This window comes from Oryzias melastigma, linkage group LG6 (genome assembly GCF_002922805.2).
Source record: "Oryzias melastigma strain HK-1 linkage group LG6, ASM292280v2, whole genome shotgun sequence".
NCBI classification, from domain to species: domain Eukaryota; kingdom Metazoa; phylum Chordata; class Actinopteri; order Beloniformes; family Adrianichthyidae; genus Oryzias; species Oryzias melastigma.
In genome coordinates, this window is record NC_050517.1 from 28,783,587 (window position 1) to 28,811,535 (window position 27,949).

Consider the following 27,949-nt stretch of genomic DNA (forward strand, 5'->3'; position numbering starts at 1 on the left):
TGACTGACTGGAACCTTCGAAAGGAAATGTTTGATCAATATGATGATCGAAGTGCCTGAAGGCATCAAGTACTTTTTAGTTACAGAAAGATTATTGGAAAACGTGTTATTTCAAAATATATTATAATACACAGAAGCATGCATTGATGAAAAATATTTACTCTCTATTACTAGATTAACCTTAAGGATAAAATATAAGTTCAAAGACCCGTTCTAATGAAAATTATGTTATGTGTTTTTAACATGTTCTTGTAGCATTTTTCTCGTGATGTGTGTATAAAATAATTTAATACCAAAACAGATAAATACACGAACCGCTTGGATATGTGATGGAAAGCTGAAGACAAATGGGATTACATCCTCTCTCTGCCGAACAGTCTTTGCCTCATCCTGTTCAAATCCTCTGTCTTGAAGATCTCCCCACAGAGCCTGGAGAACGCCGTCACAACTAAATCCTCTCATCTTCTAGTAGCTTCCGATCCCCTCTGTAATTCCACAACACTCGTAAACCTTGCTTAATGTTGCTTTCTCCTTAGAAACTCCACAGCAGATCATTTCTCTTTAACCTTATCCAGGGGAAGCTTTAATAAACTCTTTGCTTCACATTACAGGAACTTCTCTCAGCTTTGTGTCACACTCTAAACTAGGGGTACCCAAACTTTTTCGCTCTAAGGGCCAAAATCTAAATGGGATCCCGGTCGCGGGCCAAATACAATATTTTTCACTTCATGAAATAAAAGGAGAAAATAAAGAATATGATTTAACGTATTTATTTTGAGTCTGTATTCATTAAGGTAACACATATCAGTAAGAATAAAAAGTAAGTTATATTTGCCTTTGAAATTTTTAAGTATATTACAACCATAGAGTTTTGGAAAACCATAGAGAAGTAATGAGAAATGGGTAAGGGGTTTTAACTCTTTAACACCTAAGCCTCGAAATGTCTGCCTGGACTTTTTTTTTCTAATTTTGACTATGAAAGAGTCTAAAAATGTCCTACAAATGATATCTGATCTCAGAAAAAGTGTTGTGTCATCTACTAGTTGACCAATGATGAGATGTCTACCGCCAATAGAAATTCCCTGTATCGCGCTGTTTGCAATTTGTGCAGCAAGAATTTGTGTACAGAGTTAAAAATGGTATGGAGAAATTGGACATCCTTGATGAATACCACGGTTAAGAAATTTTTCAAATTAATAGAGCTATTGGCTTTGGCATTCAGAGCTTTAATACTGTCACAAAAAAAATTAAAAAAGCCAAATTTTTCACATGAGGGGAAAATAAAATGATGTTCAATGGTATCGAATGCTTTGTAGAAGTCTAAGAATGAAATAAAAGATTGGTCTGAAGTTAAATCAGAATAATCAAGAGTATCCAATACAAGTCTAATATTATTGGGGATGTGTCTGTTCTTCATAAAACCACTGTGTATCATCTATAATAGAGTTCAGGACATCTTTTATTCTTCTTGCAAAGATTAAAGCCAGGATTTTATAGTCATTTTTTAACAAGCAAATAGGCCTCCAATCATCAATATACAGCTTGTCTTTGTTAGGCTTGGGAACTAGCTTGGTAAGGGCTTGGGTGAGGCTTGAAGGAAGAGCGGCGTTTTTAATACTCTCCAAAAAACCTTCCCTAAGAAATGTAGAAATTTGATCTGAAAACATTTGTTAAAACTCTGCGACCAAACCATCAGTCCCAGGGGACTTATTGTTTTTAAGTTGAGCTATGGACCCTGCAACTTCTTCTACAGAAAGTGTTCTGTCACAATAAGTTCTGCTCTCTTTGGGGGCAATTTTGGCAACAATCTTGATCACGTCCCTTCTGACATCCTCACCCATGTTCTCTTTCATGCCTTTGATCCGTAGGTTCCATTTTTGCAAATATCGGTCTCGCTCTTTTGCTTTCTCTTTAAAATCATCAACTTCTCTACGTAAAGTTGAGACTTCCTTCTCCAGCTTGGCAACTTTCCCTTTGCATTCATTGATTTCCGCTGCATTGAATTCAAGAGATTGAGCAAAACTGGTGATTAATGAGGCATTTTCTGATAATTTGTTAATATCCGCCATTTTGTCATCCTGTTTATCAAAACCCACATGGAGATCTTGAATAGAATAATGGTCATCTTTGGAGGGTGTTGAGAAAGGAGACCTGGTCATTTCTTCACAGAAAATCCTTCATTTTTTCGTTTCGGGAGGTTTTACTTTCCCTTTTATCTTTCTTTTGTTCTTTCTAGGCTATTATCGATGTAGTTCAATTTTTTTTTTTTTTTTTTTTTTTTTAGGGAAAAATACCTTAAAAGTACGAATAAGTGGTACTTTGCATCAGAGCAGCGGACAGGACAACTGCTTAGTTCACCATCTTCTCACATTCCACTGCCAGCGCTTGTATAGATTACCATTTTACTTTCTTTAAAGTTTCCTGTTCAGTTTCCCATTGATACTTTATTTTTTGTTACTTTTGATGTAAAGATGATAACAAAATAAAACTTATTTTAAATATGGAAAATATATATTTTTTACATCTGTAGTTTTTATCACTTCAGATTTCAACATAGAACATATATATGGAATAGTTATAACAAACAAATTAGTTACAACATAAAGAAATACAAAAGAAAAACTAAGAAGCACAAGAAAATAAAACACATACAGTACATTCTAAGGGCTTTCATTTATCGTATTGTCTTTAACAAAAGGGAAAAGTTCTTGCTCTAAAAAAAAATAAATAAATAAATACATGCACTGAAAATTAATGCGCTGAAAATAAACAAATCTTCTTAAGAATATATATTAAAAAGTGTTATGATTTTTGAAAATCTAATTTTATTAATATAAAACTTTCCCAGGATTATTAATACATTAAAAACTAAATCAAACAGAGTTAAATAAATTACACCAAAAAGATTATAATTTTTCTAATATAAATTTACCAGAACAAAGAATTTAGAAGTACACCAAAAATTAAAATAGTATCGAACGTGAAAACGAATGGTTAGTAGTTTTAATGGTTTCAACACAAAAAATTAAATTGCTTTCTTCAAAACTAGACCTAAATTTTAAAGGTTTTTTACAAGGACCTACACAATTTATCATTTTAAAATGTACTTCGATTGATAAAGAATTTTATGAAATTCAATATTTTCTCTTTGGTATTATTTCAGTTTTTTTCTTTTAGAAGATGTTTGAAAATAGTCTTTAACAAAACGGGGATATGTGAAAGAATTTAGCATTTAAACTGGTGATAGATTGACTTCTTAGCAGAGAAGGAATTTAAACTTGTTGAATTGGTGTAAATCTTATTTGTAAGAAAAAGGCTGAGGGGTTGCTTTTATGGCTTTGTGATATTGTTTCTTATCATGTAAGTTAAAACTATGAGGAATAGTGAATGAAGTGTAAAATATTTTCACTATTAGCCGTGCCGGCCACCATAATTATCAATGAAATCCAACACTGATCATTTGCCATAATGTTTTTGAAAATAAAGATTTATTTATACACAAGGCACATTGTAATTCCATATAGGAGTGTTATGGGAACTAAAATTATGTTTAAATAAGGAAGAAAGTAGTTGTTTAACTCAAAAAAACTAAGTTGTTTTCAAACTACATTTTTCCCCCCACAGCCAATAGGAAACACGGGTGTGTGAAAATAACCTATGAAATTACCCAATAGAAAACAAACTAACTGCTGGGCGGATTTAATTTTTAAACATCCAGTGAAATCTGTCCTGATTGGGTATTTTCGCATTTTGGTCCAATCAGCATAAGGATACCGACATTGGGGGCTGTCCCTATTTCAAATTCCACCAATCAGAAACATCGTGATTTAACTCACAAGGAAACCAGTTGGACCAAATGCATGCACGTCAAGTGTGAACTAGAACGTATGGATCCGATGTTTTAAAGTCATTGTTTGTACTTTCGTTTGATTTATATTGTAGAAAAAAATAAAGGTTTCAAGGTTGATATAGTCAGGGTGGTGTCCCTGGTCTCCGCCTTCCTCTGTCTCTCCGCCCTTGTAGTTTAAAAAAAGAGTCAAGTTTGAATGTCTGTATGCAAGAAAGCACCGGAAGTTGATTTTTAGAGTTAAACTTTAGTTAATCAAAACTACGCGTACTATTAAAATCACTTTAAGATGCTATTATTTTCGTGTTGTCCATTGTTATATATCACCAAATACATAATATATCAAATCTAAAATCCCTACAGTACTTCAGAGTCGGGGCACAGTAAAAATTATCCTTTTAATTTGTACAGGAAGTTGAAAATGGCTGACATCCGGAAACCGCTTGTATAAAACTCGCCAGAGCTTCGTGGTGATCTCATTGTGTGTCTCATTTTACAGAGTTGCCAGCATCTTATTATCCCCGGGAGGCGCACACAGGTATGGCGTTGATTTTAGTTTATTTTAGGGCACAACTCAAACGTCGCATTACGTTTGGAAACTATTCGCTGGTGCCGTGTGTTTGGTAGGCTGTCGGCGAGAACTGCGTTGTTAGGCCTGTCTGGTGGAGGGGGGTGAACGGTTAGCACGTAGCCCTGTTCCTAAGCAACTAACGGCGGCTACAGAGAGCGATGGAGCATCGTTAGTTCAGCAGAATTGGTGTTAAATCTAACTATTTTTGGAAAATACACCTAAATTATATAAATAATCTCAAACCTTTAACCCAGGGCGTTTTTTTCTTCCAATTTTAGCAAGCTACCTTAGCCGCTCTGTTTGCTAAGGTTAATGGCGCTCGTTTGACTTGTAACTAACGATTTCTACGCTAGTTAAGATGCTGACCACTCCTTGAGAACTATAGGTAGTAGATATTTAATGACACATTTACTCGACTAGCTCTTTTTTTTTAATTTCGGGGTTTGAATAACTGCTGGTTGCACGAAGACTAACCTTGCCTGATGGAGACTAAATTCAGGGATGCTATCGCGTTTAATGTTTTCTCTGATGTCTGGAGGTTTGATGGTGGATCTCTTAACGCTCGTGGTTGACATCTGCACCTATCAAAATAAGAGCTGCATAGACTGTCATGGTGATTGATGTTAACAAATAAACCATGTTTGCTGTGGATATCTTGACCTAACCTGGTATTTCTGGTATTTTGCCTGATGATCCGCACTTATCATTCACTAATATAAGAAAGCTGTTATTGATATTGCTGTTGCAGTAATTCTTGGAGATTTGGGAAGTTTAAATTCATGCCCAAAAGTTAAGGTGTTTTAAGGTTGGACTCAAACATCAGCTCTTTATAAGCTTTTTTTGTTTAACCTGGAAAAATGGCCGGTTCTGTGCAAGTCCCATTGGTGTTGCAGCTTGTCCTGGTTTTGTCCGTTCAGGGCTGCATATGCATATAGTTTCTGTGACAATGCATACATAACATGAAAAGCAAACAGGTCAGGGCACCGTTTACTGCTGTTCAGTGAGTTTTTTTTTGTGAGCATCATTAACTTTAATCGTGTGGATGGATAGAAAGAAATGGGCTGCTTTGAATGTGATAGAATTTAAGAGTTGCATCTTAAAGTCTCAGTAAATCTATTTTAAATTAATTAAGGTGCCTTTTTATTATGATTATGGAGCTTTTAGCCAAAATCAAAAATACTGCGGGACTCTTCCAAGACAGTTTCTGCAGAGTGGTGGTAGTTTATAAAAAATTGTGGGCAGGATTGTTGGCACAGAGTAAGCCCGCATCTGCTTCCCGACATTCTGTTTGGATGGTCTCCCACTAGCTTACAGCTCCTCACGACTCTAATCTAATGCTACTGGGTGCAAGAAAAGTGGAGATCAATATTGGAGCTGTCCCACCATATAGTTTTGAGCTAGATGCCAGCTCAGATGAGGGAAATTGAGACGTACTTGGAACTATTTGTCTGTTAGTGGTTGAATCAGAATTTGGCAGATCAGGGAATGTGTGACCCACTGATTGTATCACTGCTACAAGCTTTTTCCAACTGGATTTTTTATTTTTATTTATTTTTCTTTTTTGCTTCAGATTCAAAGAAATACAAATTTAACCTTAATTTTACTTTGAATTTCTTTCATTTCTTTGCCACAAGAACACATTTAAAACAATAACATGATTTTCATTGGAGCAGCCAATCAAGGACATCATTATTTAACATTCTGTCATGTGCAAGTCCATAGATGTATATATTTTAAAGAGATATTAAGGGTTATGAAACCTAAGTGACGGATGATGACAATGAAATGAACCATATTCTCAACATGCACCCTTCCCTGGAGTGGAGTTCAGTCTGTTTTTACAGCTGTATAAACGAGAGCCGGGACACCCCTGGCATTTTACCAGATACTCTCAGAAACCACAGATAAAACAACCATTCTCAGTTGCATTCACACACCAAATATTTTTTTAAGTCTGTTTTGAGTTTTGGCATAATCTATTTTGTAGCTGTTTTAGCTTTTTTTTTAAATGCTTGTTGGTCCAACCAGTCTGTTTTCATGGACTGGATCAATGTGAAAGATGAACCCACAGCCCTTCCCTTAATGTGCATTAATTCCTATTAAGTCCTATTGCAAGTCATGACTACTTCAAATGGAAGTGAGATGGTGTGCTTGATACTGATTATTAGATTTCTGGGAAGTTCAGTGATCATTTTGACAGAATTTTAACTTTCTGTTGTTGTTGTTGGTGGTGGTGGTGGTGGTGGGTTTTTTTAAAGCTAAAAATGTGTTTGAAATAATGTGTTCATTTAATTTGGTATTTTTTTCCAGTTGAGTACCTTTGGGGAATCCCAGCCCCCCCCAACAGACACGATGGCTGACGATAGCGAGTGGATGAAGCTTCCCATCGACCAGAAATGTGAACATAAGGTGAACAAAGCACTGTTATAAAAACAAGCAAAAAGCAAATTTCAATAAACAATATTATGACTTATTAAATGTATGTGTTTTGCATTTAGTCATTTCCTGAAATGTCGCTTCTATTTTGACTTTATGCTACGTTCACACCGGCTTCGGCAACCCATGTAAATGCACGGAAATATGTGCTTTGGGCTTCCCCTTTCAAAACTCGTTCGTTCATGTGTCGCTACACAAGATTTTAAGTTGCTTTTCCTCCACCCTGCACTTTGAATGTTTGCAAATTTTGTTCAGTTGAAAACACAAACATTTACATTTTTTGTGATACGAAGTGATGTAAATTAAAAGAAGATCAGAACATATTTTTCGTTCATCTTCTTGGCCGCTTTATTGCTTTCGTCGTTGAGTACATGAGCTAGTATGAGGTAGCGACAGTCCAGTGTGAACACCATATGCTAAAAGCACATTCAAGAACCTGCATTCAGTGCATTCTTGAACACACATCACATAACCATTAAGCTGCGATCACACTGAATTCAATTCACATTCAAAGTCGTCTAGTTTTAAGGTTAAGTTGGTGTTCAGGCAGAAATCTGAACTTTGGCAAAGATGTGTGATGTCATCAGTCAGGGACTTGCTGTCTTGTGTGGGACAGCAAATCATCAAACTGGTTGCAGAGAGAAGGAAATGCTGCTGAAAGCGTCCAAGACATGGAGAGATGCTTTCCGTTTTTGTAAAGTTTTTAAAATTAATACTGTACACCTGATTTCTCTTTATCATTCATGTTTTCCATGCATTATAAACAAGTTATAAACAGACACCGTTCCATGTTGTGAGGAGGCTAAAAACTTTAGGCGGTAGCTCCTCCCACACACAGCTGAGACACATTTTTGGATGAGCGCGGATCGGCGAATTGCCGCTTGTCCAAACAAAGATGGCCAATGTGAATTCGACTTGCGTATGGTGTGAACGTCGCATTAGTCATGCTTGGGAGCTGAGCCACCATCAGTGTGTGAATCTGTGCATTAATCAAGGTAGAAAAGTGCCACACAAGTATACGCCATTTGGCTTGATTTGAGCTAAAGTTTACACTATTATAAATGGCCCCCAGGTTTGCTGCACTGGACAGAGGATTCTTTCATATGAAAGTTTTGAGGTCGAGTTCAAAACTATAATTGAAACTGCAGGATGACGCATAGTTCATGCACTGTTGGAACTTTAGAAGCTAAAAACATGTTTGGTTTTGGAGGCACAGAGTCTTGTGATCAGATGTCACGAGTCCCTGTGTAAACCTCTTAATGTGATTTGATAAGCTTACCAAATGATCCAACCAAACATTCAGCATGTTGGATCGCATGGAGGAGCTGGCTCAAGCAGAGCTTCTAGTTGCCAAGAGAAAAGTAAAATGTGATTTTGCATTTTGTCCTCAAGACAGAGGTCAAACACATCCTACCAGTCAGAATTAGTTTGACTCTGCAGTTTTAATATCTTATCTTCTTGCAGTTAACAAACCAACAGAGAATCACCTGTAAACTGATTTGTCTCTTTGGTTCAGGATCAAACTACAGCGGTTCCGTCTTTATGTGTAATCTGGGTGGAGATGTTTTCAAACTGCTGCTGACTCGACTGTTGAGAGCAGAGACTTTTTTCTTTTTTTTCTCCCCCATATGCATGAGGGAATGGCAGTAATTTACCTTCAGTCCACTCAAACTAATGCATCAGTTGCAGACATGCAGCTCTATAAAAGATCTTGAAATGTAGGCCATCATGCCTCCTTGTTAGACAGGCTCTGCCCTCCTGCTGCAGCAACGGTGCACATTTCCTCGTCTGGAACTCTGAAGGTTTTTGTCTCGTGCGGTTCAGGTGTGGAAAGCTCGACTGAACGGTTATGAAGAAGCCCTGAAGCTGTTCCAGAGGATAGAAGACACAAAGAGTCCAGAGTGGGGGAAGTATCTGGGCTTGATAAAGAAGTTTGTCACAGACTCCAACGCCGTTGCTCAGCTTAAAGGCCTGGAGGCCGCTCTGGCCTTTGTTGAGAATGCTCATGTTGCTAGCAGGTAAGCTATGGCTGAAAAGCTTTCTACTGTAAAACCAACATTTCCTCTACAAATAGAAGTTTTTTTTAAATGCAGCTTTAGTTATAATGGGAACAATATTTAAGTTGAAGTATCTAAATATGTTTTTTAGAAATGGTTGTTTTTTACTTTTATTAAATGTTGATATATAGTTGGAGTATTAAAAACTGCAAATTTAAATGTCAGTTCTTGTAGTTCGAAGGGAACATGACCAAATGTAACCTCTTTAATTTGAAGATTAAATGTAGAAAAGTGTGGAAAAATGAGAACCAATGGTGCACATGTATCCATTATGCTTAACCCTTTGTAGTATCACTTCACCAATGAGTTTGCCAATGATATCAGCTGTTTACAATGACTTGGGAATGACCCCCCCACACACACATAATTAGTGTAGTTTTTAATTAAAAATATAACGTTTCAAAACAGTCAGTTTCAAATTTTGGGTTTTAATCAGACATGAAGTTATGACACACACTTATTGGAATTAAAAAAATCTTTTGGAATAAATCTTTGGAAAATTTTAGATTAGAGGAGCTACATTTTGTAGAGATTTTCACTTTTTTCACCTCTGTTTTCGTCTCAACAGTTCTGATTTGTTATAAAACAAACTGATCAAGTTTTTTTTCTTTTTCTTAAATAAGCAATAAAATAATGACTTGAAAAAGCACAGCTGAGGGAAGAAAACAGGTTCTGCTTCTGTCAGATGATAAAGTGATGCCTTCGTCTTTTCCAGAATCCAAACCGTGGTGTTTTTGTGAAGAGAAGGGGATTGTTCAGCTTTAGTGGGGTGAATGTTCTTTTTGATGTTTGTGTCTCTGCGGCAGGACGACGGGTGAGGTGGTTTCAGGCGTCGTAACCAAAGTGTTCAACCAGCCTAAGGCCCGAGCCAAAGAGCTCGGCATGGACATCTGTCTGATGTACATCGAGATAGAAAAAGCCGAGGTGGTTCAGGACGAACTCATCAAAGGACTCGACAACAAAAACCCCAAAATTGTGGTGGCGTGCTTAGAAACGCTCAGGAAAGCTCTCAGGTCAGTTCTTCAAGACGTTACTGTTTAGTTTAAAAAACCTAAATTTATGCGCACACCTCTCTTCTCTGGAGGAGCTGAAATGATGGCTCTTGTGTTCTCTTCACAGCGAGTTTGGATCCAAGATAGTGACGCTGAAGCCAGTGGTAAAGATTTTACCCAAACAGTTCGAGTCCAGAGAGAAGGCAGTGAGAGATGAAGCCAAGCTTCTCGCTGTGGAAATCTACAGGTGGATCAGAGATGCTCTGAGACCGCCGCTTCAGAACATCAACTCTGTCCAGGTGGAGGATCTCATCACTGCACTCAAATCTCCAAAAGGCTCAGTTTTAAAAGTTAACCCTTATTCGTGTTTTCCTGCAGCTGAAAGAATTGGAGGAAGAGTGGGTCAAACTGCCTTCAGCTCCCCCCAAGCAGAGCAGGTTCCTGCGCTCTCAGCAGGACCTGAAAGCAAAGTTTGAGCAGCAACAAGTCCAGGGAGGAGAGCACTCTGATGGTGGGTCTTTGGGCGTCTGCTTATTGCTAGGGAAGCCTTGCTAGGCTGCTCTTTCACGTTTCAGTTTCTCCTTCAGGAGACGATGAAGAGGAAACTGCAGCAGCAGTGGATCCGTACGAGCTCCTGGAACCTGTAGAGATTCTCTCAAAGTTGCCCAAAGACTTCTATGAGAAGATTGTAAGTTCACAGAATTTACATATTCCTGTCTGCTAATCATCATAGTTGAGTCTTAATTTGAGACTGCATTAGAGCTGGTTGAGCGATTAAAATGGTTGAACGAGCTTCCAAAGGCGTGGCTCTTTTGTTGTCCCTAAAACACGCCCGAGGGCGGTGGTTTTCTTTCTTCTTCGTCATGGCTCTAAGTGTTGTCACTGATGCATTTAATACTTTTTTTTAAAATAGCTTAACTTAAGCCTGCAGTCGCCAAGGTCCTTACAAGACAGAACTTTAAAAAGAAACGGACTGTCTTTAAAGAAAAAAAACTTTGATTTTTCATTTTATCTGTTCTTTTTTTTCCAGGAAGCTAAAAAATGGCAAGAAAGAAAAGAAGCTCTGGAAGCTGTAGAGACTCTGACCAAGAATCCCAAACTAGAGAATGGAGACTATGGAGATCTGGTCAGAGCCCTGAAGAAGGTGAGCGTTCAGACTAGCTCAAAATATACATTGAAGGTTTCTGAACCTACTGAACAGTCGGTTCACATGGACTAAAAGGTATTAATAACTTAAAATTGCCTAATTAAATAAATAAATAAATAAAAAAAGGATACAGGTTCATCTCGAAAAATTGATCTAGTTATGGTCAAAAATCACAGATTATGTTTGTAAAATGAGATAAATTTGATCAGGAGGTAAAAAATTGGTTTCTGGTAAACTGTTTCTTTCCTTGTTTGTGTCTCAACTGTCTTTACCTTTTTAGGTGCATAAAAACAAAAACACATCATGTTAGGTCAATTACAACTTCCTGCAGCGGAACCACAGTGAGGAATGTCTTATGTGCACTAAGCATATAACCTTTTATATTTCACTGCACTTCACTGCATTTGACACTCTCTTCTTCTTCTTTTTATTTTTTTTTAAACAACAAAAGTCTAAAAGACCCAAAATGCCAGGTTTGGTATTTGAAACTTGCATCAAAAACATTGTTTTGTAGCTTAAAATGCAAAGTACCAATATGAAAAAAAGTTTATGTTTAAAAGGCATTTTAATTTATAGCTTTAAATGCAGAATAAATAATAAATATCTAGATTTTATCCATTTAAAGAATTTGAATATATCCCATTACCACTAAGTTTATTGAATTTTTCTGTGACCATTTATGGACCATGTATGGAGATGTGTATCAGAACATGTTAGAGGGAGAGATATACAACCCTACTTTAAACAGATGTTAAGAACTGGATTATGGCAACCCTTTGTTAAAAAAATAAAAAAAGTTAGTAAAACACAAACGAATGGAATTGTTTAAGTTTTCTTCCTTCCACTCCCTGTCAAACAAATACTCAAATGCTACTTGAGGGAACTTTAACTTTAGAATGTTTTTAGCTGCAAATGTGTTAACACACCAATCTTTTTTTCCTAGCAGAGTACCTGAATTTGGCAACATTTTATAAGGACTTGATGCGTCTTGCAGATGTACTTTGTGTCTACAGGTGCAAATATGTCTATTCATGGTTAGAAACAATTATCACATTTTATTTTCCCATGAGATTATGAATTACTCTCTTGAATGTAGATTTTTTTATTGCTTGAAAATAATCAGAATCTGCAGAATATAGAAAACATCTTTAGAAAAGTATTTTTAGATGCAATTCCCTAACAATTATCAATTGCTCTTAGTTAAGTTTTGGTGGATGTCTTTCCCAAAAAAAAAATCTGAAACTGCTTTATAAACAGATGTCATTTATAAAGTGATATCAAATATTCAGATTGTATTTTCTTCAAAGCAATGAAAGAAGCAGAGGAGATGGACGTGTGACGGCTGTGTTCTGCTTGTGCTGCAGGTGGTTGGCAAAGATGCCAACGTGATGCTGGTGTCATTAGCTGCTAAATGTCTGGCTGGATTGGCTAGCGGCCTCAGGAAGAAGTTTGGCACATATGCAGGACAAGTAAGCAAATGATATCTAGTTAAAAAAAATTAAACCTGTATTTATGAACTTTACATATTTTTTTAATTTTAGCTTTGAGATTTATTCTTTATGTAAAAATCTACATATTGTTGTCATGCGTTTTGGGAGGGGCAGAGTTGGGTCAATAGGATCACAAGGAAAATTTTCTCTTCTAGGTGGTTCCAACCATTTTGGAGAAGTTTAAAGAGAAGAAGCTCCAGGTGGTGCAGGCTCTGCAGGAGGCAATCGACGCAGTCTTCCTCACCGTAAGTACACCTTCCTAAACAATGACTCGGGAGCCGCACCAACAACCTCCACCACCCTCAATACTTCAGTGATTTTTAAAGATGGAGAATGACGGCCATAAACTACATCCTATTTTCAAAATAAAACCGTTTCTCCAAACTAAATGCTTAGTGAGACATAATTTTTATTTAACCAGCTCCGAGTGTTCGAGTGAGACGAGCCGGAGCGCCTGGTCCTCTAAACTCTGTCATGTACTACAGAAAAAGTCAATAAATTTTAATGTCAATGTTTAGAATAAAAGGATTTTAAACAGATTAAACCTCTGAATGTAAAGCAGATCTACACTGTTTTAAACAATAAATGTTACTCTAATGCTATTCCAATTAAATTTCCAACACATATTCATAGTAACTTATTAAGCGTTGTAAAATGTCTTTGGGCCTTTGTCACTTAAACACAAATTAAAAAATGTTATATTAGTGACTAAAATGATTCATTTTTTAAAAAGTTCAGTTAAAAAGATGAGATTCTTTTTTATGCAAATTATATTTGCTAGAAGAATAGCCACAATGCTGTTTATCTAGAGACTTCACGATCAAACCAGTGAATTTTTCCATTTTATTCGCACATTAGTCTATGTATAAATATATGCTACTTCAACTGGATATAATATAAATTTTCTTTGCACGCAAAAGTCTAATTTTGAATTTTAATTTAAATCTGTAGTTAAAAATTCATCAATTTAACTTTCTTAGACACCATGAATGGGTCATTGCTTTAAGAGTTTAGTTTTGATTAGTCATCTATAAAATCTCAACAATAGCAAATGAAAACATGGATTGAATGTACCCGGAATGATCACTTTCAAAGGCTTAAGTGCTGGACTAGTGTGAGCAACAGTAAGGCCAGTGGCTATGTACACCAGGGGTGGGGATTCCACTTCTCAAAGGGATGAATCCATGTTTTCCACGAATCCTCTTCCCACTCACCTGATTCTATGGAACAGGTTTGTGCCAGAGCGGGGTATGTTTTGGCCTTTGGTGCCCAGCACTGGTCTGCACAGGCTGTCTGCAGATCCAGAAAAGTCTTAAAGTCCTACTCAAATCATCTTTTATTTTCAGTGTTCCCATAAATTAATCCTCCAATACAGTTTAATCTAAAATTTCCCTATACATGTCCTCTGAAATGCTACAAGAGCATGTGAAAAACACAATTGTAATTGGAGTGGGTCTTTAAAGTCTTCATTTTATTTTCTATAAATCTGTAGACACCCGGCTACAGTGTCTAAGGCCTTATGTCCTTCTTCCAGACAACTCTACAGAACCTTTCAGAGGACATCCTGGCTGTGATGGACAACAAGAACCCGTCCATCAAGCAGCAGGCTTCCCTGTTTCTGGCCCGCTCTTTCAGACACTGCACGCAAGCCACGCTGCCCAAGAGTGTCCTCAAGCCTTTCTGTGCCGCTCTCATCAAGGTACATGTCTGATAATGTCGTTTATTCCTTTATATTTGAAATTAACTATAAAATTACTTATCACTTAAAAATGAATATTTACATTTTTCTTCTCCTCCAAACCATCTCAGCAAGTGAATGACTCCGCCCCTGAGGTCCGTGACGCTGCCTTTGAAGCTCTGGGGACAGCCATGAAGGTGGTGGGAGAGAAAGCTGTGAACCCCTTCCTGGCTGACTTGGATAAACTCAAACTGGATAAGGTGAGGTTTATTGGAGCAGTAAATGTTTGTGGTCCTTGCAACCTGCTAACGTTGCCGCTTTTTCTAACAGATAAAAGAGAGCGCCGATAAAGTAGAGCTTCCTGGAGGGAAGAAAAGTGCAGGAGGAGCACCAGCGGAAAAGAAACCTGCAGCCAAAGCCGCTCCTCCTGAAGCTCCTAAAGCTTCTGCTCCACCTAAGAAAAGTGCTGCAGCAGCCAGCAAGGTATGGACAGACTGAGAAATCCTCTTTGTTGGAAATCTGTAGATCAAACGACTCGTCTTTTCTGCAGCCATCATCTGGGGCACCCAAAAAAGGCAAACCAGCTTCTGGAGGGAAAGCAAAGAAAACGTCTGATGGCAAAGAGGTGGCGGAGCCGGAGCTAACGGTGAGTCTGTGTGCAACTTCAGCAGAGTTTCAGTACCCATCCCTGATGAAGGGTTGATTTCATCAATGTATGGTAATAACTAGTGCTTGTGAAAAGTGGTTTAGCTAGAAATGTGCTTGTTTAAATACATTCTGTGTGTCAGATGGAGGTCTGTGAGGAGCTGGCTGCCGGGGTCCTTCCTCAATACTGTCTGCAAGTGCTGGATTCGGCCAACTGGAAGGAGAGACTGGCCAGCATGGAGGAGTTTCAGAAGGTACAGTCCTGTTCTGTTGCTGTCCGAGGAAAGGTTGACCTGCGAGAACCATAACGAGTGACCGGATGTGTTCCCACAGGCTGTGGAGACCATGGATAAGGTGGCGATGCCGTGTCAGGCTCTGGTCAGGATGCTGGCTAAAAAACCAGGATGGAAGGAGACAAACTTCCAGGTAACTGTCTCCCCCTCAGAAGATGTGGCTAAACTAAATTATTGAAAAGTAGATTCTTCCGTCTGCTCTTCTAAAGAATGGTTTGAATTCCACCTTCTTGTCATAACTGGTTGTAATGTCAGTGATCTTTGTGCTTTCTTTAGCTAAATATTAGGGCATCCGTTTTCACAAAAATATCTTTTTCTCAGCACCCAAAATGCAATATGGAATTCCAGGATGAATGTGAAAGCTGCCATAGCTGATCTGTCATGTTGATGCTCTACCTCTGAACTGGTAGTAGTCAGGAACATTGAAAGCACCAACCTCCTGCTGTGACCTTGTGCAGGTGATGCAGATGAAGCTGCATATAGTGGCCCTGGTCGCTCAGAGGGGCCAGTTCTCAAAGACCTCTGCCAGCGTGGTTTTGGAAGGACTGGTGGATAAGGTCGGAGATGTCAAGTGTGGCGGGAACGCAAAGGAAGGGCTGACGGCGATCGGAGAGGCCTGCTCACTTCCCTGGACAGCTGAACAGGTCTGAATGGAAGCTGAAGAAACTGACCATGAGGATGGCGTGAAGGCTTTAACTTTATGGTTTTGTTTTGTGCATCAGGTTGTTTCTTTGGCATTTGCACAGAAGAACCCAAAAAACCAGGCAGAGGCGCTCAACTGGCTGGCCAATGCAATGAAGGAGTTTGGCTTTGCGGGGTAATTCAGCTCTTTGTAGACATATTCTCCTGAAACATCTTTTTTTTTTGTCATTTTGATGAGCACTACTCCTATAGCTGGAGAGTTCTGGAGTTAAAGATGTAAAACAAAGGATGTTCTTCTCCTCTGCAGGATTAACGTAAAAGCTTTCATAAACAACGTGAAGACTGCTCTGGGAGCAACGAACCCTGGCGTGCGAACAGCGGCCATCGCTCTGCTAGGGGTCATGCACCTGTACATGGGAGCGCCGCTCCGGATGTTCTTTGAGGATGAGAAGCCGGCTCTTCTTTCTCAAATAGATGCAGAGTTTGAGAAGGTATGGATGTGCACACAAAGTGCAGGAGCTCATATCTAAAGTTACGTTCACATCAACACAATTTGCTGTATTCCTGCTGAAAGCAGCAGGAAGTACCACTAATATAACTCCTGCAGTGGATGGTACTGGGTATCTCTGAATGTTTTCATGAACCCAGACATGGAGAGATGTTTACTGAGCTCTTCAAAGTAAATAAACCTGATCTCTCAATATTGTTTTTGCCCTTTATGCATTGTAAATGAGATCCACCCGGTGCTTGCATGTAGCGATGAGGCTAAAAACTTCGACAGTAGCTCCTCCCAATTGCAGCAGGATTATCAGCTTATAAACACATTTTTGAAGAAGCGTTGATCAGTGAATTCCCCACGTGTATAAGGTTTGGTGTGAATGCAGCATTTGATAGGATTATCAGAAAAAGAAGAGCTGCAGTAGCTTTGAAGATTCTTATACATGCTTGTCACACAGATGCAGGGTCAGACTCCTCCAGCTCCAACCAGATTCACCAGAAAGTCGGCATCGGCAGAAGATGAGGGCGACGAAGGGGAGGAGCACGAGGAAGATGGAGGAGGAGGAGGCCAGGACGTAATGGACTTACTACCTCGATCAGATATCGGGTAACTAAAGGCATTAAACATGTTTTAAATGTCAGAAAGATTCTGCAGTGCTCCTTCAGATTTTTTAGTAAAGACAAACATTGAGATTAACCTTTTCCAGGGAGCTAGAAAAAAAAGTCTATTTCTGCTTCTAAGATTTTTTTTTTTGTTTAATTTACTTCCTGTTTAATAACCATTTTAAATTCTCAACTTTGTACCAGTTCTGCTGATTCAAAGACATGAGAGAATATTTCAGTCAAGGCTCTCGTTCATCTAGGTGGTTTAGTCTTGAGGTTGAGTCATAGCAGAGCATGATACTATAGTTAAAAACAACAATCAGATGTTTTATGAAACACTTTACTCTACTCTTGACTTTAGAGTGATTACTTTTCTTTCTCTTGTCTTTGTCAAGTGACAAGATCTCTTCTGATTTGGTCTCTAAAATCGGGGACAAGAACTGGAAGATCAGAAAGGAGGGCCTGGATGAGGCTGCAGCCATAATCTCCGAGGCCAAGTTCATCAAAGCGAATATTGGAGAGCTGCCTTTGGCCCTGAAAGGCCGCCTCACCGACTCCAATAAAATCCTGGTAAGAGAACAGTCTTGATCTGACACAGAAAGATCTCGGTGAAATATTCTCTAACATAGAGAAGTAACTTTTGTTGGCCTTCCTGAAGCTGGCTCTGAAAGTAATGAGAAAGTGATGAGCGTGCAGTATAAATGATCTTTGTATGTGGCCTTCAGGTGCAGCAGACTTTGAGTATTTTGCAGCAGCTTGCTGCAGCCATGGGACCTGGACTCAAGCAGCACGTCAAAAGTCTGGGGATCCCCATCATCACTGTTCTGGGAGACAGTAAGGTACAGCTTGGAGAGATTTTCTTGTCCTGTTTTATCTATGTCAGGAATCCTGGATATAAATGCATAAAAAACTCTCTGCAGGCCAATGTGAGGGCAGCTGCCCTGACCACCCTGCAAGCCTGGGTGGATCAGACTGGGATGAAAGACTGGCTGGAGGGGGAGGATCTGTCAGAGGAGCTGAAGAGGGAGAATCCTTTCTTGCGACAGGAGGTGCAGCCTTTTATTCAGCTTGAGAATTCTGTCTTTCACATGAGTTTGAGTTCACATCTCACTCGGCTCTCGTCTCTCAGGTGCTCGGCTGGTTGGCTGAGAAGCTCCCCACTATGAGGACGGTCCCCGGCGACCTGATGCTGTGTATTCCTCAGCTCTACGCCTGCTTGGAGGACAGAAATGGAGATGTGAGAAAGAAGGCTCAGGATGCTTTGCCCACCTTCATGATGCATCTGGGCTATGAAAAGATGAACAAAGCCACTGGGAAACTGAAGGTATGCTACTAACTTTGCCAGTAGCTCATAGAAAACTGTCAGATTGTCCCAGACGCATGAGGTGTCGTCATTTTGCTTTTTGCCTGCAGCCCGCGTCTAAGGATCAAGTGGTCGCCATGTTGGAAAAAGCTCGAGCAGTGATGCCAGCTAAACCTGCAGCACCAGCTAAAGCAGGAGGAGGGAAAGCATCTGCGGACCTCGGCGGGCCTGCATCAGGTGAATTTCAACTTCTAACTACACCTTGGAGTCTAAGAACAGGATTCTGATCTCCACTGGACTGACCTGATTGGTTGGTTTGTGTTCAAGTTGACTTCTTGACGCCTAAATGTGTTTCAAATTAAAAAAAAAAAAAAAAAAATTGGATTCAGGTAGATGTTAAATTAAGTTGAGAAACTTATTTGACTCCATTAGATTTTTTTTTAAAAAGATTGCAAATCAACGATCTCGGACGTCACAAATATTCTTACTTGTATTTTGGGAACAGATTGCGAATGCAAATATCTGACTATTTGGATATTTGTTACAGCCCTATTCTTCATTTTTCATCTCAAACCACTTAAAAAAATATAAAACATATTATCAAGGATGTTAAAAAACGAATGCAATATAAAACAGATAAAATATATTATAAAGCAAAAACCAATGCAATATACAGTACATACACCAATTTATAAAAGCAAAACAACACAAAATAAACATGTTTACAATTTAAAATAAGATGAAACAATTACACCAATGGTCAAGTTCTAGCCATCAAATGATGTGTATAATTAGTGTGACATCTAAAGGCAAAATATCCGGTTGATGATTAGAGCAGGACTGATACTCCAGAATCTATTTTTTGGCAGTTTGTAAGAAACTGCAGAAGTCTGCTATGTTTTTTAGTTTTGCTTCAGGAGTGGGTTCTTCATCAGTCTCCACAACTAGGTCCATGTGCTTTCCATTGAAGGATTCATTTAGATTTTTCATTGTTGAATTTAAAGAAAAATAATCTATTGAAAGTACATCTATATCCCACCACAATATTTCTTGTACATATTTTTATCTATGCACAACTTACCTTCGATTGGACATTTTTTCCAAGACTGACTCCTGAAGATGCAGAGGGAGCATGAAGCAATATTTGCAAACATTTCCGGTTTAGTGTTCTGTATGCGACCTTTCCTACGTGAAACTAATGCTTTCATAAGGTTCCCTGGGATTTATTGAAGAATCGGTAGTGAAGGATTACAGAATGTGTTTTGGGTGCATTGGGAGCGGAAGCGGCATCAAGGGAGTTTTAACGGAGTTTTATATATTTAACAATTAAGGAAATCATTTCACGCTTGTGTCCTCTGCAGTACCTGCTGAAGAAGTGGCTGATGGGAAACCTGAAGTAAAAAAAATCAGAGGAGGAGCTGCTGCCAAGAAGGTACAACTCCTCCACCCCTCTAAATCATTTATTTAATAGATGCAGCCAGGTTTTTTTTTTTCATTATTATTTTTGTATTATCCATCCTGTCTGCATTTATATTTTTTTATTTACATCATATCATGAATGTTTGTGAATCACTTTTTTATTTCTCCGTGTGTGCTCTACCTTGATGGTCGCTTGACCACCATCAAGTTGATCATTTTTGTTTTTACCCACCCAGCCCCCCCCTGAGGAATCTCCCCCTCTCAAGGAGAAGGAGGTTAATGGTAGTAAAAAGCCCCCGAGCAAAGGGAAGGCTGCTGCTAGCACCCAACAGGTAGACCCGTGCAGAGAGCCCCACTGCTAAACCTCCACTCCTCTTCTGGGCAGATGTTGACCTCTGTCTGGACTCGATCTAATCCCCTCTTTGATCTTTAATCCGGCTTTTCTGCACTGTCTGCTGTAACCAGTAACTGACCAAAGCGCAGCATGTTTACAGAGCTGACTCTTCAGAAGGTTTTTCACCAACTGCCGATTATGACCTAAAGCTTGATCTGGGACGTCCTAAGAAATTTAATAAAAGTTATGGATCTGCCAAATATACGAAATATGAAGATCAGATCAAATTTTAGCTAGAAATTAGCATTTGCTGTGGCTCCTTGTTTAATTATATTAACATTTTCAAGTCCTTAAAAAGCTTAACGTTTAAACTGTGGCTTCAGGTCATGATGGGTTTGCCCGCACTTTTCCTTAAATGTTGTTTGTCTCTCCTATTTTTCTTCATCTTTCTGTCCACACCTCCTTTTATAACAGATTTGACATCCAGGCTCTCCTTTGGTTTACTTATGCTGCTTTTTTCTGGAATCTCCTTCAGGCTGCAAGCACCAAGAAACCTGCAGCTAAAGGCCAGAAGGAAGATGATCGGTCCGGGCCGATCTTCATCTTTGTTCCAAATGCAAAGGAGCAGCGAATCAAAGAAGAAAAGCAGCTAAAGGTATGGAATAGCTCATAAAAATGCTTCATTAGTTACATTGGAAACTTGAGCAACAGTTTCTGAACGCATCGGAAACTGGAGCTAGAGTTTCTCTCCCGGTTTTATTTTTTTTTTTTAAAAAGTCTGTTCATGTAGGTTGAGATGAATGCTCTGAAAGTTCGAATGCTCGTGTTGCAGATCCTAAAGTGGAACTTCATCACTCCTCGGGACGAGTACGTGGAGCAGCTGAAAACTCAGATGTCCACATGCTTGGCAAAGTGGCTTCAAGAGGAGCTGTTTCACTTGGACTTCCAGAGACACGTGAAGGCCATCGGAGTCATGATTGAGGTCTGGTTCTTGCATGTTTGGCTTTAAAGTCCCCCTATGATAATTTTTTAAAAAAAAAAAAAAACATTCAGTGTTGATATGATTATGAAGTTATTAACCAAAATCCCACAACCTAAATATGTTTTTGAGCCATTTTTCATGTTGACCTGAAGACTTTGTTTCCAAAATCTCCTCTGAGGGGACGTGGCTTTTGGAGCTGAGCAGCTCCACCCCTGATCCCCCCGTCCGATTATGAAAGCTGTGTCTTGCCAGCGTAAATCTTCACCGCTGCCTCATAAAAACGTCAAGCAATGTCTGTAATGTCCAAAGGAGAAATACTCTGAAAACCAAAAAACAAAACGAAATGGTTTCTTATTATATTTGTTCTCTTTCATAAGAAAAATACCACGCATGCATGTAGAAAACTTAAAAAACATGATTTTTTCATATAAAGGGGATTTTAATCTGGTTTTAGTGACGGCTTTTGTTTTTTTTATTAACAGCGGTTGGAAAGCGAGAGCGAAGCCGTCATCGGCTGTCTGGATCTGATCCTGAAGTGGTTCACCCTACGCTTCTTTGACACAAACACTACAGTCCTCATGAAGGCGCTGGAGTTCTTGAAGCTGCTCTTCATCATGTTAAACAACGAAAACTACCACCTGACGGAGTACGAGGCCAACTCTTTCATCCCGTATCTCATCCTGAAGGTTCGCTGTTACGGTTTGCTCGGCACGCCACCTGCTGCTGTTGCTGCAGTCACCCTGAGCTCAGCTTCTCTTCCATCTGCTTAGGTTGGGGAGTCGAAGGATGGGGTGCGCAAAGATGTCCGGGCCATCCTCACCATGCTCTGCAAAGTTTACCCAGCATCGAAAGTCTTCCCTTTCCTTATGGAGGGAACCAAGTCCAAGAACTCCAAGCAGAGATCTGGTGGGTTTCTGAAGCATCGCCGGTGATGCTTAAACACAAAAAAATCTTTAACATACTGTAATTTTTAAATTGTTAACATGATCAACGTAATTCTAGTAGATTCTAAAGGAGAAAAGCGGCTCGTTGAGCCGCTTTTCTCCTTCAGAATTTACTAGAATTACGTTGATCATGTTAATAATTCAAAAAAATTACAGTAAATCAAAGGGTTAAAGAGATAAATGTGCATTAGTTTATGTGTATTGTCTTTTATTTATTAACCCAGAATGTCTAGAGGAGTTGGGTTGCCTCATAGAGGGTTACGGGATGAATGTCTGCCAGCCGACTCCCGCCAAATCCTTGAAGGAGATTGCCGTGCACATCGGAGATCGCGATACGTCCGTACGCAACGCCGCCCTCAACACCGTGGTGGCCGTGTACAACGTCTGCGGGGACCAGGTCTACAAGCTGATCGGGAATGTAGGACAAACACGCCCCCTACTCTCAAAATTAGAAAACCCTGACCTGAAGTCTTGTGCTGCAGCACTCATTTATCTGTTTCGCTCCAGCTTTCAGAAAAAGACATGAGCATGCTGGAGGAGAGGATCAAGAGGTCGGCCAAGAAGGCTCCAGCTAAGCAGAGCGCCCCAGAGAAAACGCAGCGAGATCATCCTGCAAACCCCAACGCCACCTTCTCCCGCAAGCCGGCGCAGGAAGACCCCAACAAGCTCAAGTAAGAGCAGGAGCTGTAAACAATCTGCTGCATGAGCATAAAGATGTGGCGGTAATATTCAGCAGTTTCTGCAAAAATCTGCTTAATTAAAGGGAAACTTATTTCTGAATTTTAGATGAATAAAGAAAAATCACCTGAGGCCCCAAGTCCAGTCCATCAGTTATCACCTCATTTTTGATTTATTCTTAGAGATGGGTATCATTTTGATTTTATCTCGTGCTGATTGGCCACTTTGTCTTCTGGTGCCTAAATAGTGCTCAAACTGGTGCTTCAAAAGCGGAATTGCACATAGATTTTCTTCCAAAGACATTTAAACTCCCACTTTGATCATTTTTTAAAATGTCAAAGAACTTCCAGTGCTAATTGTTGTTTTTAGACAAAATGTAAAAAAAAAAACTGTTGTTTTTTTAGGAATTAGTTTCTGCATAGATGCATGAGTTCATTAGAAATTCACCTTTTGTGGTTGGGACTGTTGGACCCCCTTCTCCACTTCATTGCTGAGAGCTCTCTCTTTACATTTTCTCCTAATAACTTACAGTCACTCACAACTCCAACCTAGCATTACCAGTGCAACAAAAATGGCAAGCAGTACTGGAGCTATCCACCTGTACAGTTTTGACCCAGATCCCAGCTCGGACGGGGAAAACAAAGACGTACATGGGTCTAGCAGGAAGTTTGTGGCCTGCCCAGCATATTTTCTATGTAAGATAAGGGGCTCTTTTTCCAAACAGCCTTTTTTGGTGTGCTCCTGATTCAGAGATTTGAATGGAGAAAATGCATCCATGTATGTCTTCACTTTCCTTGTCTGAGCAGCAATCTGGGGCGTGTGGCTGGTGAAATTGCTACACTAGTGTTAGGTTGGGCTTGTGAGGTGCTTGTCACTAGCGGGAAAGAGTGTAAACACAGGCATGCTGGGAAATGAGCTAGGCTAACTTCCACGCCAACAACCCAAAAGTTAATTTGTAATGAGCTCCTGCTGCTCCGGTTTATTTTGGCTAAAAACTGCATAATGAGCACCACTGGGGACAATTTTACAGTAGAAAAAAAAAATTGAGTTGAAGTGGGACTTTAAGTGTGAAGCTGTGTTACGGGTAAAGAAGAGCGCAAAGAGGCTTTAATTCTTTCTGACAGTCTGCACTGTAGTGCTGGCGTAAATGCGTATTTCACCGCTCATCACGTCTGTCATTTTTCCTGAGTGTTTTACACGTCATTAACTAGCAGATCACAGAATTAGGTTTTTGCCGTGAAGTACAAGCAATCTTTCGCTCGCTTCACCTGCATTTTAACTGAAGCTCCGCCCATTTTTGTGTGAGCCTGCCCATAATTGCTGGAAAGGTCCAATGGTTGTAGAGCACAACCAAATGAAATTCAAATGGTTGATCTTTCTGAAATCCACACTCCGGCAGTGCTGTAAACGTCGATACCGGTTCCAGGATGGTACTCTGTCTCAGTACTCATCCCGATTTATACGGATGTTCACAGCTTTATATTCTTTTATTTTTCTTTTGCACATTGAAGAAAAAGTTGGTTAATTATTCTCTCTTTCTTCTTAGCAAAGAAGGAGATGTAATTAAGATCAAAAACATTGGAGATTAAGAATGTTTTAATCTCTGAACACAATCAACCCCTCATAGAGAATCCATCGTTTGCCGTCTGCGCGGCGCCTCCGCATGTTGAACTGGACTCCTGTTCTTCTTAAGCATGTCTGCCATTCTTTCTTCTGTTCTCTTCTACTGTACGCATGTCTCTGTGTTAAACGTTTGCTCACTGCTAACCTGATGTTCTGAGTTGTTGCACGACGAGTTGCTCTCACAGCCACATATTCCGATCACCAAGAAGCTGGCACTTCCTGTCCAGCGTGTCTGTGAAACCAACCAGCTCTGTGTCTGTCCTTAACCCTTCATCTCTCTTCCTGTGTGATCTCCTCTCTCTGCTCTGCCTGCCTTCCTTTCGGAGCAGAATAATGTATCGCACATATAAGATGTGAGTACAACTCTCCCCCCCACCCCTCTGTGGTGTCGCAGTGAGATCCTCTGAATTCACCCTAACTCACAGCTTTCCATGACTCCAGTGGATTTTCATTTGCTGTGGAGTTTCAGTTTTGGTTGTGCTTCTCCCCGTAGTGGAGGCTGAAGCAACGGACTGAACAAGCCCCCCAACTGCCATGCTAACTCATTGCTCCTCACCTGCTCTTTATCTGTGTTTGCTTGAGCATCAGATTCATGCTCTTCTGCTTCATAAGAGTCTGTCCTGCAAAAATGTTGCTTTTTAAATGCAGAAAGTTGAGGATTGAAGTTGTTGAAGGAGCAGCCCTCATAGTCTGCTGATGTTGGAGCGTTTAGATCAAAGCTGTAAATGTTTTGCTCCTGAACTCTTGATGTTCAAGGGATCAGAGGAAGGTTTCACAGATGCTGTGTTCCCGTTCTCATAAGGGTCTCAAAGTTCTTTTAAATCTGATGGAAGGTAAACGTTCAGAGCTATGTTGTCCTTGTTGCTTCATCCCGCTTTCTCAGACGCCACAAACGCAAGTTGTTTGGAGATCAGCGCAGATCATCTCCAGTCCTGACGCTCTAACTGCAACCTCACTAAAATGATTAGGGCCGGGTTGATGAAATCGATTAGTTGATTTGAATCGATCTCGGCTAAATAAACCAATAATCGATCTATAAAAATAGAAATCGATTTAGCGAATGATTGCTAAAGTCTGCTAGCTTGATGCTAACATGTAATGGGATTTCCCATAGGATAGTTAATGTTAACGCTCGTTCGACCTAAACATACGTTGCTGACTAAATGACCACAGCTTTATAAACTCAGGCATGAATTTTGCAAAAAAAAAAAAATGTTTAAATGTAATTATTTGTTGTGTAAAGCACTTTTTTTTTTTTTGGTCGTTCTCTTTTCTTCTTCTGGAATAAGGTGCGCGATCGCCACCTAGTGGCCAAACTGAAATGCCATCTAAGAGAACCAGAACAATGTTGACATTGTTAATGATTTGAACATTTTTGATAGAACTTCTCCTTTTGAGAAACCAAGTAGCACTGTATGCTAGTAACAATCTCATTATTTCACCAATAAATTTTACAGTATGTGACTTGTATCATTTTTATATGAAAATCTTATAAATATATACATTATTAATGTATTTCTAAATGTGTAAACTCTAAATTCAATTGAATCAAATTGTATCGAGTAGATCCAAAGAATAGAAAAAAATGTAAATTGAATTGATCCAGACTCTGAATGGAATCGATTTTGGAAATTATTATCAATACCCAGCCCTAATAATGATGTTGACTCATTGGTTTTTAAAACAAAAATGTTTCAGTTGCTCTCCTCATCGTGAGGTCGGTTTGTGGCGGTCCGGACTGGAGGGAGCCGGCGCTGATCGCTCAAACGCTGGACTAACGTGTTTTCTTTCTGCTCTTTCTCCCCCCGCCCCACGTTGCTGCTGAGAAGTCAGTCCCGTCAGCAGCACAACGAGCCCTCTCATCCCTCCATCCCCAAGGAGTTCCAGTTGGACCTGGACATGATCGAGGAGGACATGATCAGAGAGGAGTACAAGCTGCCAGACCTGATCCAGCACAACCTGGATGAGCTGCTGGAGCCTATCATAATCCCCAAACTCATGTAACAGGCTTCACTTGAGCTCTCTCACACACGCACTCGCAGCATTCACTGAATGAATCCGTGTCTCGTTTGAAGGACCCGCAACATATCGCTGCACTTTGACGATCTTCACAACAGCACAGCCTCCACCATCAACTATGTCATATCCCAGGTGGCGAGTGGCGACATCAACACGAGCATACAGGCATTGGCACAGGTAACCCACCGACCTTCCACCCCCTTCACAGCAGAGGTTACCTGCTCGCTCTGATCTCGCCGTTGTCCTCCACAGATTGACGAAGTTCTGCGACAGGAGGACAAAGCGGACGCCATGTCTGGACACATCGACCAGCTGCTCATCGCCACCATTATGCAACTGAGGCTCATCAACAGCACACACCTGGCTGACGACCGCGTGGACAAGAAAGACGTGATCAAACTGTACAGCTGCATCATGGGAAGCCTGCTGTCTGTGAGTCCACACTTGCTAGCTGAGGCGCTCCGAGGGTTTGGGGGTGGAGCTACGAGGAGCACTCGGTGTAGGCAGACATTCATTTCAGACAATTCTGAGACTGAGGACAAAGTTTGACCTTGAAAAGTTGGAGTAACTTAGGACCAGGCTTTTGATCTTATTTTCTGTCTTTCCAGTGGTCTTTATTTCTTCGTATTATGGCAAAATAAGTAAAAAAAAAAAAAAACTGTCATTTTCTAGGCTTTTTTTGATTTGCTCCTGATTCACAACAATTCGAATCAAGAAATACGCAGAAATGCCATTTTAAGCTTATTTTTTTTTTATATATGTCCTCCATCATGAAAAAATGCCACAAGATCATGTTAAAACATATTTTTTATTTATTATTTAATTATTTACATAATTTTTACATTTTACATTTACATAATTTTTAAACATCAGTTTGGTGAATCAGATGTTGGATAATGTTTATAAAGAGGGTTGTGAGCTACAAATGATGTTTGACCTGTTCACATAGAATTGCTGTCTAATCTCTACAGAGGTGACTAAAAAAATCTTAAAGCATATTTCATAGGGTTGGAATGAGAATTATCTGTAACAGTGTTCCGTCATTTATCCTGGAAATAACATTCTAAAAATAACCCACAATTGGTTAAATCTACAAAGGGATTAATTTTTTTTAACAATATCTACTGAGGTTTTAAGACTGTAAAACTCACCATTGTACACTTTTCTTTGATAACTTTGGTACTCTATCCTTTGTTAAAAAAAAAAGTGTCCAGAATGTAATGGAATGACTGTAAAAAAAATATTTCACAGATTTCACCCATCGCGGTTTATTTTTAGAATATAACTCCTGTGATAAATGAGTGAACATCATGTAAACCTTCCAACTTTTGTCTTTTCCTGTCAGCTCTTTTCAATGGAGTCTCTGGCCAGAGAGGCGTCCATGGGCATCCTGAAGGACCTCATGCACGGTCTGATCATGCTCATGCTGGACAGCAGAGTGGAGGACATTGAAGAAGGAACGCAGGTCATCAGGTCTGTCAACTTGTTGGTGATCAGAGTCCTGGAGAAGTCGGATCCAACCAACCTGATCAGGTCAGTGATCGCAGGGTTTGACCCGTCTCATTACTCAGGTCCTTAAGGTGCAAGAAGATCAGCACTACTGAAATGTTTGAGGGAAATTCTTGTTTCTGCTGAACAAGCAGAACATTTTGAGAACTGTTCAGAACATTGACAGATACACACTGGTTTATAATAAGTAAATAAATAAAAACATAAAACTATGGTGGAGTATTAGGGCCAGTATACAAA

The 27,949-nt window shown here is 39.7% G+C and overlaps 1 protein-coding gene across 4 annotated transcripts in view; it reads left to right on the plus strand.

Moving 5' to 3' along the window:
- Positions 1-4,239: 4,239 nt before the first annotated feature.
- Positions 4,240-27,949, plus strand: part of ckap5 (cytoskeleton associated protein 5) — a 30,257-nt gene continuing 6,547 nt past the window's right edge. For 2 of the 4 annotated variants that reach the window (XM_024280964.2, XM_024280965.2), the window contains exons 1-38: positions 4,240-4,384; positions 6,728-6,826; positions 8,678-8,871; positions 9,717-9,923; positions 10,030-10,201; positions 10,281-10,413; positions 10,490-10,590; positions 10,933-11,046; positions 12,414-12,518; positions 12,695-12,784; positions 14,074-14,238; positions 14,349-14,477; positions 14,548-14,700; positions 14,768-14,863; positions 15,006-15,116; positions 15,196-15,288; positions 15,614-15,799; positions 15,878-15,972; positions 16,105-16,288; positions 16,754-16,902; positions 17,294-17,468; positions 17,624-17,737; positions 17,819-17,947; positions 18,028-18,222; positions 18,312-18,438; positions 19,563-19,633; positions 19,857-19,952; positions 20,490-20,609; positions 20,787-20,936; positions 21,419-21,622; positions 21,707-21,842; positions 22,105-22,298; positions 22,388-22,551; positions 24,511-24,534; positions 26,011-26,181; positions 26,257-26,377; positions 26,453-26,632; positions 27,546-27,733. In XM_024280964.2, the coding sequence (XP_024136732.1) occupies positions 6,770-6,826; positions 8,678-8,871; positions 9,717-9,923; positions 10,030-10,201; positions 10,281-10,413; positions 10,490-10,590; positions 10,933-11,046; positions 12,414-12,518; positions 12,695-12,784; positions 14,074-14,238; positions 14,349-14,477; positions 14,548-14,700; positions 14,768-14,863; positions 15,006-15,116; positions 15,196-15,288; positions 15,614-15,799; positions 15,878-15,972; positions 16,105-16,288; positions 16,754-16,902; positions 17,294-17,468; positions 17,624-17,737; positions 17,819-17,947; positions 18,028-18,222; positions 18,312-18,438; positions 19,563-19,633; positions 19,857-19,952; positions 20,490-20,609; positions 20,787-20,936; positions 21,419-21,622; positions 21,707-21,842; positions 22,105-22,298; positions 22,388-22,551; positions 24,511-24,534; positions 26,011-26,181; positions 26,257-26,377; positions 26,453-26,632; positions 27,546-27,733 (5,093 nt within the window). In that variant the 5' untranslated portion in view covers positions 4,240-4,384; positions 6,728-6,769. The remainder of the gene's footprint in view (positions 4,385-6,727; positions 6,827-8,677; positions 8,872-9,716; positions 9,924-10,029; positions 10,202-10,280; positions 10,414-10,489; positions 10,591-10,932; positions 11,047-12,413; positions 12,519-12,694; positions 12,785-14,073; positions 14,239-14,348; positions 14,478-14,547; positions 14,701-14,767; positions 14,864-15,005; positions 15,117-15,195; positions 15,289-15,613; positions 15,800-15,877; positions 15,973-16,104; positions 16,289-16,753; positions 16,903-17,293; positions 17,469-17,623; positions 17,738-17,818; positions 17,948-18,027; positions 18,223-18,311; positions 18,439-19,562; positions 19,634-19,856; positions 19,953-20,489; positions 20,610-20,786; positions 20,937-21,418; positions 21,623-21,706; positions 21,843-22,104; positions 22,299-22,387; positions 22,552-24,510; positions 24,535-26,010; positions 26,182-26,256; positions 26,378-26,452; positions 26,633-27,545; positions 27,734-27,949) is intronic. The other 2 variants (XM_024280966.2, XM_024280967.2) reach the window with 2 other exon arrangements.